The sequence below is a fragment of the Myzus persicae genome, unplaced genomic scaffold (genome assembly GCF_001856785.1).
Source record: "Myzus persicae strain clone G006 unplaced genomic scaffold, MPER_G0061.0, whole genome shotgun sequence".
NCBI classification, from domain to species: Eukaryota; Metazoa; Arthropoda; class Insecta; order Hemiptera; family Aphididae; genus Myzus; species Myzus persicae.
The window spans coordinates 1-12,739 of NW_019104246.1; the positions used below are offsets into that span (position 1 = coordinate 1).

General features: G+C 30.8%; 2 protein-coding genes and 1 pseudogene across 2 annotated transcripts; all 3 read left to right on the top strand.

Moving 5' to 3' along the window:
• The first annotated feature begins 1,443 nt into the window (after window positions 1-1,443).
• Window positions 1,444-2,322, top strand: LOC111040437. Its single transcript, XM_022324359.1, has 2 exons — window positions 1,444-2,054; window positions 2,139-2,322. The coding sequence occupies exons 1-2, from the start codon at window positions 1,444-1,446 to the stop codon at window positions 2,320-2,322; spliced, it is 795 nt and encodes a 264-aa protein (XP_022180051.1).
• A 134-nt stretch (window positions 2,323-2,456) lies between these two features.
• On the top strand, window positions 2,457-3,291 carry LOC111040438 (annotated as a pseudogene).
• Window positions 3,292-4,673: 1,382 nt separating this feature from the next.
• LOC111040439 (EPM2A-interacting protein 1-like) lies at window positions 4,674-5,174 on the top strand. Its single transcript, XM_022324360.1, has one exon. The coding sequence runs from the start codon at window positions 4,674-4,676 to the stop codon at window positions 5,172-5,174; it is 501 nt and encodes a 166-aa protein (XP_022180052.1).
• Window positions 5,175-12,739: the final 7,565 nt, after the last annotated feature.

Genomic DNA, 12,739 nt, shown 5'->3' on the forward strand with positions numbered 1-12,739 from the left:
TTCCGCTCTAGCCCCATCAAAAGCATATTAAATATTGCTGGAATTCCTTCCCTAGAAGTACGGTGGAGAGAACAAACCCACAAATTAGCAGCAAGAATATCAAGATCCCCCCAAAATCAAATTCATCACCCTAAACATACATTTAATCACACATACATAAAATACGACCTCGAAAATATAATCCCATATGAAAAGCCCCTATGTCCCCCATGGCAGTTCAACATGAATATTAACATTGACCTACATCAATTCCCCAAAAACTCAACCTGCCCTCACATTTTCAAGAATTCATTCAGAGACTTTTGCTCACGCATCCGCCCACAAACTCATATATATACAGATGCCTCCATCATCGAAGGGCGAGTCGGGATGGCTATCATATGCGATGAAACTACAATACAATGGAAACTCTCAAACAAATGTTCGATATATACAGCAGAAACCCTGGCGATCCTTAAAGCTATCGAGTTCACCATCTCTGAAATAAATGACAGCAATATTACAATATTTAGTGACTCCCTCTCCGCTCTTACCAGCCTCCAAAATCTTTATTCTCCGTCTGATATCGTCAGAAAAATTCAAAACACCCACTTCATAGCAAAACAACAGGACAAAAACATCACCTACTCTTGGATCCCTGGCCACTGTAACATAGACGGCAACGAACTAGCAGACACAGCCGCCAAACTCGCTCACTCTTCCCCAAATTCTCTCTCCTTACCCATTTTCTCCCTCGTCGACATAAAGAGGGTCGTCGAAAAGGATACATTACTTCAGTGTCAAAAGGAATGGAATGAAATGTCAACCAAACTTAACGAAATCAAGAGTTCCGCCCTACCGTATCCCTCCCCAGATAACATCTCAAGAAAACATGAGACCTCGATAAACCGTCTCAGAATTGGCCACACCCACCTTACACATTCCCACTTAATGAAGAAGGAAGACCCCCCAGTTTGCACATGCTGCGGAACACTCCTTACTGTGAAACACATCTTAACCGAATGCAAAGTATATGACAAAGAAAGAAGGCTGTATCAAATATCCAACCACCTCGCCGAAGCTCTCAACCAGGACCCCAGAAATATACACAAGATCATGCAATTTCTCAAACAAACGAATCTCATAAACAAACTGTAAATTGTAAATAATTAACCTCTTTCCTAATTATTACTACTCTGTCTTGTTATAAATATTAAATTACTTTATATACCTTTTAAATATTAATGTAATATGTAAATATACTTAAAGATAATATTGTACTGTTACATCCAATGGCCATAGACGCCGCGGATAGTTATTTAATAAAAAATAAAAAAAAAAAATTAGTCTGTTCACTGTTGTCATTATCTACTACTCTTCAGCTACTTGTAGTTTAATACTTAATTCGTCTGCTTAAGTATCTTCTGTAGTTGTCATAGTGTATTAGTGTCGTTAATTAAAAATATGTGTAGCGAAGAAGAAGATATTAATTTAACACCACCCAAATTAACAGTTAAAAAACAAATAAAACACAGGGCACAGAAGTTTCGGTTAGAATGGCTTAATGTTGAAGAATTCAAAACATGGTTGTGTCCTGTTAATGACGATCCCTTTAAAGCTAAGTGTAAGTTATGCAATTGCACAATGGTCGCTGAGTTGAAGAACATTAAATCGCACGGTAAAGGGATTAGTCACAGGAAAATTGTAGCTTGTAAGGAAATTAAAAAAAAACCATGTAAAGCAATAGCATCTTTTACTACAAGAAAAACTGACTCGAAGTTTGATTTTGAAGTTAAGTCGGCAGAGATCAAACTAACAGCGTTTATAGCCGAACATAATATAGCATTTTTAGCTGCAGACCACCTTGTTGATGTTTTGAAAAGTTGTTTTCCTGATTCAAACATAGCTAAAAGTCTAAAAATGAAGAGAACAAAAGTAACTGCCATCACATCAAATGTTATTGGAGCAGCTCAAAAATATAGTTTGACAGAATACTTAAAAACTGTCAAATTCAGCATACTGACTGATGAATCTACCGACATAGGTACTATAAAGACATCCTGCGTTGTGCTGAGGTAAATAAATTGCATATAATTATTTACTTAACATTTTTTTTTTAATAATAGAAAACAGTTATTAATCTTTTATATTTTTAAAAGTTTTTTTGATAAAAATACCGCAAAAATAGAAAGCAAGTTTTGGGATCTTTATGAAGTTTACAATTCTAAAAATCCCGGCAAAGCTACAGCTGAAAAGCTATTTAATGGGTTGTTAGAATCACTTACATCTCATAATATTCCAAAAAGAAATGTAATTGGTTTTGGCAGTGATGGATGCCAATGATGGGTGAACATAATTCGGTTGCATCTCAAATGCTTAACGAATTTCCAGGAAATTTCATTATGAAATGTGTTTACCATTCAGCACATCTTTGTGCTAGTGAGGCTTGTCGACATCTTCCTCGCAGCTGTTAAGATATGGCAAGGAATATTTTTAATTTTTTGAAAAGTAGTTCGAAACGGCATTGTGAACTTCAACAGTTTCAAAAATTTCTAAATTTAGATCCTCACCGTATGCTATATCCGTCCCAAACTAGGTGGCTATCTCTTACAACAGTTGTTAACAGAATACTAGAGCAATGGGAAGCACTAAAATTATATTTCACGGATACATACTTGTCACAGAGATTAGTCTCCAGTGAACATATATATAATTCTTTGAATGACCCTTCATGAAATTATTTTACCAGTTCCTTGAATGGGCTCTACCAAAATTCACAAGGTTTGTTAATAATTTTATTCATAAATCATCTGGAAATTTTTTTATTATTATGACAAATTTAAATAATATTAATAATCATTTCTTATAGGTTTAATCAATATTTCCAGACTCAAGGAGTGGTCATAACTGATTTGCATGAAATGATTGTCATGTTATACAAAGATATCCTCTTGTGTTTCTTGAAGAGAAATTATATCATGCAGACTAATTTAGTGAATATAAATCCTATGAATGGCCAGTATCAATTGGTCGATAATGAGCTCTATTTAGGATCAAAAGTGATGCTTAATAAAGATAATGATAACATCATATGCAACAATAATCGTCGAAAAGAATTTTTTGAAAAGTATGACATAAATTGTTTTAATTTAGTATACATTAAGTTAGTCTATTATTTATTTGTTTTATATTATTTGATTTTACAACAGATGTCGACAGTTTTTACAAACTGCGTCATTAGAATTAAAAAAGAGGAACAACATGGAAGATCCAATTTTAATGCAACTACCTGCTATGAAACAAAAAAATTAAAAAAGCATAGCGAGCGATTTTTTTAGTGATACTAGAATTTCATTGAAAATACGAGAATTTGATAACCTCAGTACGAGAATACCTGTTTGAGAATCTGGCAACCCTGGTTCACGATGACATTCACAGTGTAATCGTAGTCGCAGTGACGTAGTGATGTGAAGCTTATTTAAAATTCAGTGTACCATACTACCTAATTTATTTTTAAAAATTATTTCTAAATTAAGAAATTCACGTGCCATCGTCATCAAAATAAATTTTTTTTTTACTTATTATAGGTTAGGTGTACATATTATACTTATTAATATTTTATTTGTATTTAAAAACTAGTATACAACATACATTTAATTTGTCTTTTTCATATTAATATATTTAGTTAAAATTAGAATTTCTTTTTTTTTTTTTAGTTTAAGTAACTAAAGTGTCCCGTATTTTTATTATATTCTATGGTCACCCTACTATAAACGATTTATAGTTATCTCGTAAAACTGTGACTAGAAGAGTAGAATCTATAGGACAAAATTTAGTTAAAATATTAAAACAAGACATCAAAGAATGTGTTTATTTTTTACTTCAATTCGATGAATCAACAGACATAACAGATACCGTACAACTATGTATATTTATACGACTAGTTTTTTCAAATTTTAATTCAAAAGAAGAATTATTAACTATAATCCCTATGAAAAGTACGACACGAGGTGTGGATATTTATCAAGCTTTCATTAATTTTGTCAATAAATCAAATTTACCTTTGTATAAATTAGTTTGTATTACGACTGATAGGGTTCCAGCTATGATAGGTAAAAATAATGGTTTTATTGCTTTGTGTAAAAATGATAATAATTTTCCAAATTTTATAACGTTCCATTGTGTGATTCATCAACAAAGCATTGTGTAGAAAAATATTGAATACATGTAGTATACTGTACATTGCTTTTAAAATAGCCAATTCTATACGTTCACGAAGCTTGAAAAGGCGACTTTTTAAATTACAATTAGAATAAAACGATTCTCAGCATTGTGATTTATTACTGCATACGGATGTTAGATGGTTGAGCTGTGGTAAATTTTTAGAAAGGTTTCAGTGTTTAATCTCTGAAATAATAGAGTTTTTGCAATCCAGAGGCGATAATTATGATTGTTTAACAAACAATACATGGCTTCAGAACTTAGCTTTTTTAACAGATATAACGGCTCATTTAAACCCTTTAAATGTTGAAATTCAAGGAAAATATGGGACAATAATTGAGTTATTGAGTTCTATAAATGGATGTAAATCAAAATTGATATTACTCAAGTCACAATTAAATAAATCTAATTTGAATAATTTTCCAAACTGAAAAGATTCTTTTGAAAAGCAAAAATGTACAGTGGCAGTGGAAATGTATTGCTCTGAGGTTGAAAAAGTGTACAATGAATTTGAAAGACGATTTAAAAGTATTCAAAAATTAAAGCCGATTATTACATTCATGTCTTTTCCTTTCTCCGAAACAAACAATATTGAAAATATTTCTACACAAATAAGCAATTTGTCTGATATGGATTCTACAAAATTTGAATTTGAAATTATAAAAATTAAATCAGATATATTCCTCAAAGCTCGAGGTTCTGAAACAAATTTTTGGAATTTATTGAGTGAAGAAAAATATCCGGGTTTCAGGAATATAGCTTTACAGTTACACAGTTTTTTTGGATCTACATATTTGTGCGAAACAGCATTTTCTCACATGAAAATGATAAAACCAGAATTTCGATCTATGCTCTCTGATGACCATTTGGAGCAGTGCCTTCGATTAGCAGTTAGCAACTATTCGCCAGATTACGACCAATCAGTCAACGACATGCAATGCCACACTTCAACAATACCCAGATCAACAAAATAATATGTTAATTAAACTTATCTAATTAGATTTTAGAAATTATTATTTATTATTATATTATTTTTAGTAATTAGTTAATAATACTTATTGTATGTTTACATGCACTTCATGCAAGTATGTTTCTGAATAATTATAGTTATTCAATAATAAAAAATTTTTCTATAAAAGTCAATAAAGGTGAAGCACATTTTTAGTAGACCGTCACCAAAAAAAGTTTGGCCGCCTCTGTTCTATGCTATGATTTAGAACGTAATTCAATAGCGCCCAGCAGGAAGTTAGTATGGTTAAAATATACCAGATTTTAGGGTGAATAAGTACCTCAAAAATCGCATTCCTGGAATAATAATGGCATATCTAAAAAAAAGGGCAATTTTGAGTTGGTACCACTGCTGAAACCACGAGAACGATGTGTACCATCGATTTCTTTTTCCTTATTTTTTCACCATCAGATTACGTTAAATGTCCTTTGTTTAATTTTCTGCAATGGTTAGTTTAATACAATAGGCACAACCACCAGTACCATAGACCATGAACTAAAATTCTAAGGACTGGGAACAACAAGTTAAAATTTCAAAGAAATTCGACCAGTTTTTGTTAGACATTTTATGGTAAGGGAAATTAACGGAGTGCGCTGAACCCTGGTGGTGAATACCATGAACTACTAACCACTGTGCTGTGGTCCTCAGGCTGTCTATGATGAGCATTTAGTACCTACTTACTTATTAAATATATGATATTGTGCCAGTATATTTATATCATATATAGGCTCATATTATGAATTATAATTTGTCAATGAATTTGTAATTTTGTGTATCTATAAAAATATTTTATAAAATTATTAAAACTATTAAGATTTGTATGACGTGAAATTCTGCGCATAAGTTAATTGTGTCCAGGGAGTAGTGAGGGAAAGGATTGACATTGAAGAGGGAATAGTTTCTAGATATACTTATTATGAATCTAAAAATAATCTAAACATAAATCTTGTTCTAACATGTAACATCATGACAACACATGTAACACAATATTTAAAGTAGGTATTGAAATTTGATTCATTATAATATTTCACTTTATCTTGTTCATTTACATGGAAAAACCTTTTCTTCTTCGGGAAATAATTAAAAATTATGCTGGAGGTAGGGTATATATACTTAAACTAATTGGATGTTTGAAAATGTCTGCAACTGAAATAAATATGAAATATAAACTATAATTTATAACATATAATAATCTAAAATTTATGACATACATTTCAAAAATAGAGATAGATTTAGTCTAGTTAAAGGTGCTATTCTTCAACTTTTTCAGCAAAATGTTGAAGAAAATGAATGCGAATTGTTTGTAATTAAGGTAAGCTATTTGTATACAACATTTTAAAATGTATATTATAGCTTGCTTAAAGCAGTAGTCAGTAATTGAATTATGTAACACAATTTAAATGGGACCACTTAAAGAACTATTAAAGATACAACTGGTATCCAAAAAAGTTTTAAATTTAAAAACCAAATTGATTTGTACCCAATACCCATATTTAATTAAATTAGTTAACCTACAATAATAATCATAAATAATATAAATTTAATTTGCAACAATACAGTATCTTAGTTCTTGGTAATGATTACTTATGCTTCCCCCACCTAGTCAAACAACAGTTCAGAATTCCGATCGTGTATGCTCGGGAAAACGGTCGCTAAAGCTGCAGTGCGATCTTATTCTGAATAGAGCATAGCTTATGATATTCACCACCAGGGTACAGCACTATCTGTTAAATTCCCCCACCAAAAAATGTTCATAACAAAACTGGGCCGCTGTTTCGACATTCGTTTCCAATCCATAGTTTCTTGGTTCTGTGATTATAGTGCTATGGTGGCTATCACTCGAACTATTGTAAGTTATCGCCAATCGGCAGGTCACCCAAGCTACTGCAATTAATTTAAAAAAAGCACACATGCTTTTTGTACTTTTTTTATCGTAGATTGTATAAGTTCTAGAAAAAAAATGTACCTATTTACTATTTTTGTTTCAATACCATTTGAATAGTTTCAGTTGAATATATTTGAAATTACAATTGTATTATTCAATTTGATTTAATTTAAATCTTCAATACAAAAGATTTTTCACAAACCTTAAAACAAAGTACTAGTAGCTAACTTTTCTAAAACGTCCCATCTCTCGGCTATGTGCTAGTGCTCTAGTAATCGCTCAATGCTATCACTCGGAAATCCTTATCAAAATGTAACTCAAATAACACGTCAGATATTAAAAATACAATTCTGATGCTTTATTAAGTGTATATGCTTTAAAGACTAAATTGTAATTTTATTTTTTTGTTGAGTAGGTAGTATATGTTTATGGGTTTTTATATTAACTGCAGGTTAACCATTTATAAAAAAAAAATTATAAAATTGAATGAATGACCCAACCAATGAATGCGTTCATTTTTTTAAAGAACTTAAACGTAAAAATGATCGTTTGATAAAAACACGAACGTGAACTTGAACGTTCCGAACACTAGAAAGCAATAAACAATACATACCAGTTATCTCCACGTTCAACATATGGTATACAATAAGACGAGTGGTCATCAACAACCAAATGATGATAATTGTATATCAAGAGTGGTTTTGAATTTTTTTCGGCAGGATCGAAAATTTGAAGATTCATTGAGTACAAACCACCCATTCTGCCTAGACTTCTAACTCCGCCGAAATAAACATCTTTTCTTCCTACCCTTGTCTTGTGAAACCAATAATCATTTACCACATGCATAACTTTCGAATTTCCTTTATTAAAACATATAAGACAAGTTTTGAAACATATGTCAAATAGATACTTTTATTTTTACCCTGTTAGACAAGAAAAGAATAATATTATTGGAGGGTGGCTTTAGGAAATATTGTAAAACATATTCACATGTACAGCGTATGTTATTAGTACATATTTCTATTCTATTTCTTTTTATTATTCTAGTATAGACATATAATAACCACAATCATTACTATGTTTTATTTATATTATTCATGTTTACATCAGAAAAACAAAATATTAAGTTGTGATTAGAAATTATCCAATTATTATTCGTTTACATTATATTTACATTTTATTTATACCTAATGGTTAAAATTTAAGTTTAATAATAACTCTTTTTCTCTTTCTCTCTCTATTTTTAAAGATATAATTTAGTAGTGTCGATCAGTCTCATGATGGGTCTCTTTAATTCAAGAATAATTTATTAATTTGAATTTAATTATTATTATTATATTATTTTAACAAAAACGTTCACACTTTCGAACTTTTGTTACAATTGCTCACATAGAATTTAGAATAATATTTCTTATTGTAAATAAAATGATGAATATAAATAACATTAATTATACAAATTTACATTGATGTTAAAGTATTAATTTTTTAATTCATTGCTATAAGATTGTTACATATTAATAATTTATCTTGTAATAATATATGTTTAAGAACTAAATTCAACAAACAAACAAGTTAAAGGATCCAGATATTGTTGGCTTATCAAAGATTTAAGTATAGTTCTTAACTTTTGATAATACTCGTACACTTTTACCCTTGATTTGTTTGAGTGGAATAATAATAACGTGTCTATTTGAAACGCTGTATATAATATGGTATCGGAATATTGAATAAATTAGACTTAAATTATTGCAATGTATAATGTTTACAAATTAATTAGATAGGAACCCAGGGTTCGGAGTCATAAGTGATTTAAATATATATTTCTCCATTTGGCCATAGGCCCCCAATATTGAAAAATGTTCTAGGGCCCATGACGATTTCCCTTGGCCATTAAGCTTGCCATTAAGGATGAAAATAATACTATATCTAAACTGATTTACCAATATATGTCGGTTATACATTACATTTTAACCAATGACTTAAAATTTAATCAACTAATTTTAAATTATGATATATATTATGTTATATTTTTAGGAAGCAGGTTGTAATTAAACTGTATAAATATTCACCGTAAGTAGTTTTGATAGAATCACACATCTTTGCATTCACTGGAAAATCTTCGTTGCTCAGTTCCAAACAAAATGAATGCAGTTCATCCGTTGTCATTGACTTTGGTGGAGTCATTAGTGTAAAATGTGGTTCGTCACCGAATCGCCATTTATATATTAATTTGACGTCGTTTTCAATAACGAAAAATGTAACTATGGGTTCACCCGATTTAATTTTTCTCCGATAGTAAAAATTTGGATTCTTCGGATAGGCCTTATTCGTTTCTTATTGTTTATAAATAATAAAATATGAATTATGTTTTAAAACCTAACCACCGTAAACATTGGTACTCATATTTCAATAGTATAGTACTAGGTAGTAATCGTGTTATCATATGGTTCTTGGTTTCTAGTATTTAACCTAACCTAACCTAAATTTTTAACATGGCATTACCATTTGAGGTAGTACTAACCTTTCGATTATTTCCCCCCGCGCTCTCTACATATAACGACAGTTTCGTCTATAGTCGAAGGCTTAGACCTATATTTTATAATAAAGTATTTAAAGTGAAGCAATAAACTTAAAGTCAAAATAATTCATTGATTCAAACTATTTGTTTTCATTGTGCGTAACATGGTCCTTCGGGCCGGATATAAATTAAAATCATTGGTTTAGCTATGTCTTTAGAACACGTGTTCGTGCTACGGCCAAGTCGTTACTTATTATTTAAAACATAAAACAAGTCAATCGTATCATAGAACTCTTTTTTTTCGAATACGTGAACACGAAGCCAGTGACAAATTTCAAACATTCTTGTGTATTTTCGATGTACTAATTTCGAATACACGAAACGTTAATACACGAACACGAACGTGAAATTCAAGTTAGTACATAGATTATTGTTTTGTTTGCTGTCCATACAAGTTCTACTCAGAGGTTTACAAGTTTTTGCACACATTAAGCATCAAATATTCAAACATTCAACATCAGGTAAGAGAATTCGCCAATTTCCATATTTATTTCAATTTAAGTTTTTCCTACGTTAATTCTCGTGTACCAAAACACGTAGGATACTAAAAAGACTCAAAAATAGAATTTGGACATTTCGAAGTTGAGACCACTTTGACAAACAATAAGACGAATGCGCGCTGATGTATACATACTACTGTGTGTGTACTACTTAATACTTATAATCCGCACTATAATAATGTCCGATTTGACCTTCTTATCCCAACGAGGCCAGATTACAGCCCAATTAACGCGTTTCCCCACATACTTACGAACTAATAGCGGTGACGACAAAGACATCGACCTGGTCAAGATGCAAAGCAAAGCAAAATTGGGAAGAGTTCCGGAGCGTGCAACTGCAGATCGAAGAAGAGGATAGCGCAAATGAAGATCACGAAAAGTATCGAGACGAGTTTGAAAATGTATATTTAAATGTGAAAAGATTTTAAAAATGGCAGATGGTATTATACAAACGTGAGTTCGGGCAATTTAGGTAATAACGCACATATATCAGTAAAGAACGATGAAGTGTCAACCGGTAACCCGAACATTCAATGGTAAAATTAGTTGCGCTCCAGATAATAATATTATGACGTGCAATATTTGTAAACCTTCCAAAAAATGTATAGCAATGATTATAAAAAAAATATTAATTTAAAAATAATACAAATAAATATTATAACAAGTTTTAATCTTAATTTATAGAAAAAAGTAATGCCGAAGATTTAGACGAATCTATATTTGCCCAACAACCTATTCCTTCCGTTCTGGTGTGACCTAACTTGCAACAACCAAAAAAATATCGTTTTTAATGGCAATCCCTGGTTAAAAATCGATATTTTGCCTAATGCAACGATTTGGGATTATTTCAACTTGTTCATTTCTAATGAAATAATTGATTTAATGGTAATATAAACAAACCGAAATGCTGATCAAATACTAAATGGACGGAGAATAACTAAAGCCAGCTGATATTCAAAATGGACCCCTACTGACTCAGATGAAATTTAATTATTTTTGGACTTACTTATATGGATGAGGTTGATGCCATTGCCCAGTATAAAAAATTATTGGAGTGTTAAAACTAGGTATAAGAATCACGCGGCTAATGAAGATAATGTCTAGAAATAGATTCGAACTTATATTGAGGTTTTGGCATTTTTCAAATAATGAGGAAGCTCCGGAGAATGATAGAATTTTCAAAATCAGAAATTTAGTGATTAAAATTGTTGATAATTTTCAAAAAACATTGGAACCTAATGGTATGATAGCAGTAGACGAAACAATGGTACCATTTAGAGGACGATTGAAATTTAAACAATATATTCCGGGTAAAGCGCACAAATATGGCATAAAATTATTTATACCTTGTGGAACTGACGGATACACATATAATGTTCAAATTTACGCTAGAAAAACGTAAACTGAAGGAAAAGGTTTAGGATGTAGAGTCGTTTTAGATTTATGCGATCGGTATTTAAATATGGGTGGAACAATTACTACCGATAATTTTTATACGTCAATAGTTCTTGCAAATAAACTTTTGGCAAAAGATAAAAATTTAATTGGTACACTGAGATCAAACAAAGTGAAGTTATCGGAAGTCACAAAGGCAAAATTATTACCTGGTCAAATTGTAGGAAAAGAAAATTCTAATGGAATAGTTGTTGCAAAGTAGCGTGACAAACGAGACGGAACAATGCTATCTACATGTCATAATTTGAGTATGGTGGACACCGGAAAGAAAAATAGAAAATATGAACCTGTGGTGAAACCAAAAATTATTATTGATTATAATGCTGGAAAGGCATAGATAATAGATGATAGATTTATCCGATAAGTTGTCAAGCTATAGTAGTCCCGTGAGAAAATGATAAAAGATGGTATCATAAAGTTGCAACTGAAATTATATTAGGAACATCCGAAGTAAATGCACTTATCATTTATAATACCAGAACACCTCAAAATAAAATGTCCATCACCCAATTTTGCGAAGCTTTGGTAGACCAAATTCTTGGATTGAACCAACCAAAAAGTATTCAAGAACAAATAACACCAGCTAGAAGCTCGATAACATTGAAACACAAATTTCAAGAAACATCCGAAAATTGTAGCCGAAATCGTAAAATACGAAAACGGTGCACTCATTGCTATAAAGAAAATGCTGCAAGAAATGGATTAGTTCAGGTTTGTAAAGATACAAAGAGGGTAATCACTCTTTGTACCAAGTGCAAAGTTTATACATGCTCCAATTGTTTTTTCATACATCATTCCAAGTAAAAAAGAAGCGAAAGCTGAAGGTAAAAGTATACCGAGTATGAATGGTATGATAAAAATAATTTATATTGTAGAAGTATGATGATTTTTTTATTTTTAATATGTTTGTATACTCAAAATAATAATTTTAAGTCATTTTCATTTTCATTTTTATATACATTTTTAGGAATTTTTAAAATATTTTGATTAAACGGTAAGAATTTATTGTAAAAAGTTAAGAAAAGTAAATATTATGTTTAAATTGTCGTTACAGTGTAAATAATATAGCACACCTATTGTAAATTTTTTCCCCTATGCCCTAGTGCTATTTT

Excerpts from the sequence above, each read along its gene's own strand:
- LOC111040437 (XM_022324359.1), top strand. The coding sequence starts at position 1,444 with ATGTGTAGCGAAGAAGAAGATATTAATTTAACACCACCCAAATTAACA. Across the intron at positions 2,055-2,138 it reads ACATCCTGCGTTGTGCTGAG|TTTTTTTGATAAAAATACCG; the intron begins GTAAATAAATTG and ends TATTTTTAAAAG.
- LOC111040439 (XM_022324360.1), top strand. The coding sequence starts at position 4,674 with ATGTATTGCTCTGAGGTTGAAAAAGTGTACAATGAATTTGAAAGACGA.